Source organism: Aplysia californica, unplaced genomic scaffold (assembly GCF_000002075.1).
Source record: "Aplysia californica isolate F4 #8 unplaced genomic scaffold, AplCal3.0 scaffold00165, whole genome shotgun sequence".
Classification (NCBI taxonomy): Eukaryota; Metazoa; Mollusca; class Gastropoda; order Aplysiida; family Aplysiidae; genus Aplysia; species Aplysia californica.
Window position 1 is genome coordinate 383266 of NW_004797435.1, and position 3011 is coordinate 386276.

General features: G+C 41.0%; 1 protein-coding gene across 1 annotated transcript in view; it reads left to right on the forward strand.

Annotated features, from left to right (window-relative positions):
• The window catches only part of LOC106011706 (ecdysteroid-regulated 16 kDa protein), a gene marked incomplete at its 5' end in the record, with an annotated part of 2306 nt that extends 1889 nt beyond the window's left edge, over positions 1-417 (forward strand). Inside the window, 1 exon segment of the mRNA XM_013082238.2 lies at positions 270-417. Coding sequence (XP_012937692.1) covers positions 270-353 — 84 coding nt within the window.
• Between the last annotated feature and the right edge of the window lie 2594 nt (positions 418-3011).

Sequence of the window (3011 nt, forward strand, 5' to 3'; positions counted from 1 at the left end):
CTCTCTCTCTCTTTCCCACTCTCTCTCTCTCTTTCTGTCTCTTTCTATCTATCTATCTATCTATCTATCTATCTATCTATCTATCTATCTATCTATCTATCTATCTATCTATCTATCTATCTATCTATCTATTGTAAAGCACATTATTGAGCAGGAATATGCGCTGCCTATCTGTCTTTCTTTCTATTTATTCAAAACATTGATCACAGTAAAAAAAATTCCTACTAATCCCGGTTTATCCCCCCCCCTCCCCTCCCCCCATCGTTCAGATCCCTGTGATCGTCCAGTGGGAGTTACACACAGGCTCTGACACAGTTACGTGCTTCACCGTACCGGTCATCATTGTCTCCTAGAAATCTCCCACCTCAACCACCCCCTACTCCCGTTTCCGTCCCCACCCCCCGTCAACCGTCAACCCCCCCCCCCACCCCTTTGAATTTCCAGCGGAAAGACAGAAGGACACGTCACCTGAACAACTTTCCCTCCCCCAAAGAAAAAGAAATCGCATTTTTCAGCGTTCCAATAAATATGAATTTTGTTTTTCAACGAATATGTTCTGTCTCATTTTGTATTGTGATACATTATAAATAAGTTAATAGGCCCCTTGCAGGTTATTGTATAGTTTCTTCTTTTTTTAGAGGGAGGGGGGCTCAAGATTTAAAGTACATTTGTGCATCTCTTATAGGAATGTCTTGAGTCGGAGAAGAAAAATGGAAATTTCCAGAAAAAAATGTCTCTTTCATAACCTCGTCTTGTTGTGCAACATCACAGTACTACTTGGCGTGGTGATTCGGGTCCGAGACAGCACACTCCTTGTTTCCAGCCCAGTGGTCTTATAGTCGCTTCAAACTGAATAATAACTGCCTGGAAAGTTGCACGTTAGGGTCATAAACCCTATTTGAAATTATCTAAACTCGAAAGTCCGGAATGTTTCGAGTGTTGTCGATTCCATGTTCACTCCATAGTGTGAGTGGAGGTCAGTAAGCTTCAGCCAGTTGGAAAACCTGCTTTTATTACGCGATTCGTAAGTTCATATGCAAAATGTCTGTGTGAATGTGTGAGACAAAATTTAATCGTTTTTGTCTCCTCTGAAAAAAAAAGAATCATTTGAACGGATATACAGTTTTAATGAATTACAAAAGCGGGATCTCTCAGATCAATGATGCCCATTATCCTAATGAAGAAACGCGAGGTAACGTTCTGAGGTTGTCTCCATAACCAACAAGTAACAGTACTATGCTCTGTATTCCAGTAAACATCACGTCATGTCCTGCCGAGCAACTAAAGCCATAATAACAAAATGTGCCTCGACGCGGGAGAATCTGGCGCTTGTCAGTTTTTATGGCATATTGAGCTATTGGTAAATCATAAAGCTTGTTCATTTGCCTTGGTTTTGTTGCAAAAAATATCCATCTATTTTGTATAGACATTAAGATATTTGGGATTGAAGGAGGTGATAGTTGCATGGAGTCAGAGATAAAATTTGGGGATAAATGCCACCCAAGTTTGGTAAATTCCCAAGCTTGAGTGTCTTAGAAACTGCAATTTTACATTTTGTCTATCTTTGATCATCGTTTTTCAATTTAAAAAATCCACACAGAAATGTGCTTTTACTTTTAAATCAACATGAAAGGTGTTTGGCACCAAAAAATAAATAAAATAAAGCGATAAAAATTACCCAACAGGCGGAGAAATGTCGAGTTTTTCGAATTAATTATTCTAACAAGCACCTGATTTCACCACAATGCCCCGCACATAATATCGATTTTGACATTTTGTTCTGTCATCACAACTTACCTGAGTATTGAGATAGGCCACTGCCTGTGTGTAAGCGGTAATTTTAAGTGAGCATGATTAAAAGAATACCACTGACCGCCGGCCACTTACCACCGACCACTTGTCATTCACCACTGACCATCCTCTGGCGTCTATGGTGCAATGGTTATGCTTTTCGCTGTTACCCACACACAAAGAATGGTGAAATGACATAGGTTTAACGCCCTTATCAACACTCCTAGGTTATTTAAAAGGCGGGACCTCCGATATTAACGTCCATCTCCGACAAAGGACAGACCCAAAATGGGGAATTTGTGTAAAGTGCCTTTCCCAAGGCCACAACGTCAGAGCGAGCTGTTGCACACAGAAGACGGGAGTTTGGTTCTTGGGTCTTCGAGTGTCCCCGTCTAACTGCTGGAATATTCTATCCCACACTCCCCGGTCGAAGCAGCACGCCTCTTAATTGAACACCAACACCATCCTCCTCCTCCTCCTTCTCCTCCTCCTCTTCGTCATCATCATCATCATCATCATCATCATCATCATCATCATCATCATCATCATCATCATCATCATCATCATCATCATCAACCTTTCTCACCACGTACCACCAATAAGAGCACTCCATATTGTATTTCTGTCCTGGGCTATAGTCTATGCCTCTGTCCAGCTGTCTTCCATCTCTTATAGATCCGAACGTAAGTTCTTCTTCCGATAAAATTTGCCTAACATTAAGCAAGGTTAAAGTTTTTTTTTAAGAATTAAAATTTGATGTTGTCAGATTTCTTTTCCTTATCAAAACTTTAAGGTCACCCAGATAATAGACTGATTTACCATACCTGCATGGTGGGAAAGTAGAAGAAAGGGGAACTAACGTGTTTTAAATAGCCTAGAGGTGGAAGGACTGCGAATAAAAGCGGTTTAAAAAATTAGAAAAAAAGGAGAAAAAGTATAATATTAACGCAGAGACGAAACAGCAATGGCGGAAAACAGACAGTGAGACAGTAGAAAAGGGGAAGAGAAGAAAGTTTAGCTCAATGTTGAGTTTCAAGATAAGATAGGGCTCTTCCTTCTCGGCTGGCTGAAACAAGAACACCTGCGAGACTCTCAACACACCAAGACGTCACAAGGTTGTCACACAGAGACACAGACACAGACGAGGAGATTGCAGCAGTCAATGTTAACTGTCTTAGACGTGGCGAACGCATTATGTCAGATCAGCAGCAGCAGAAGAC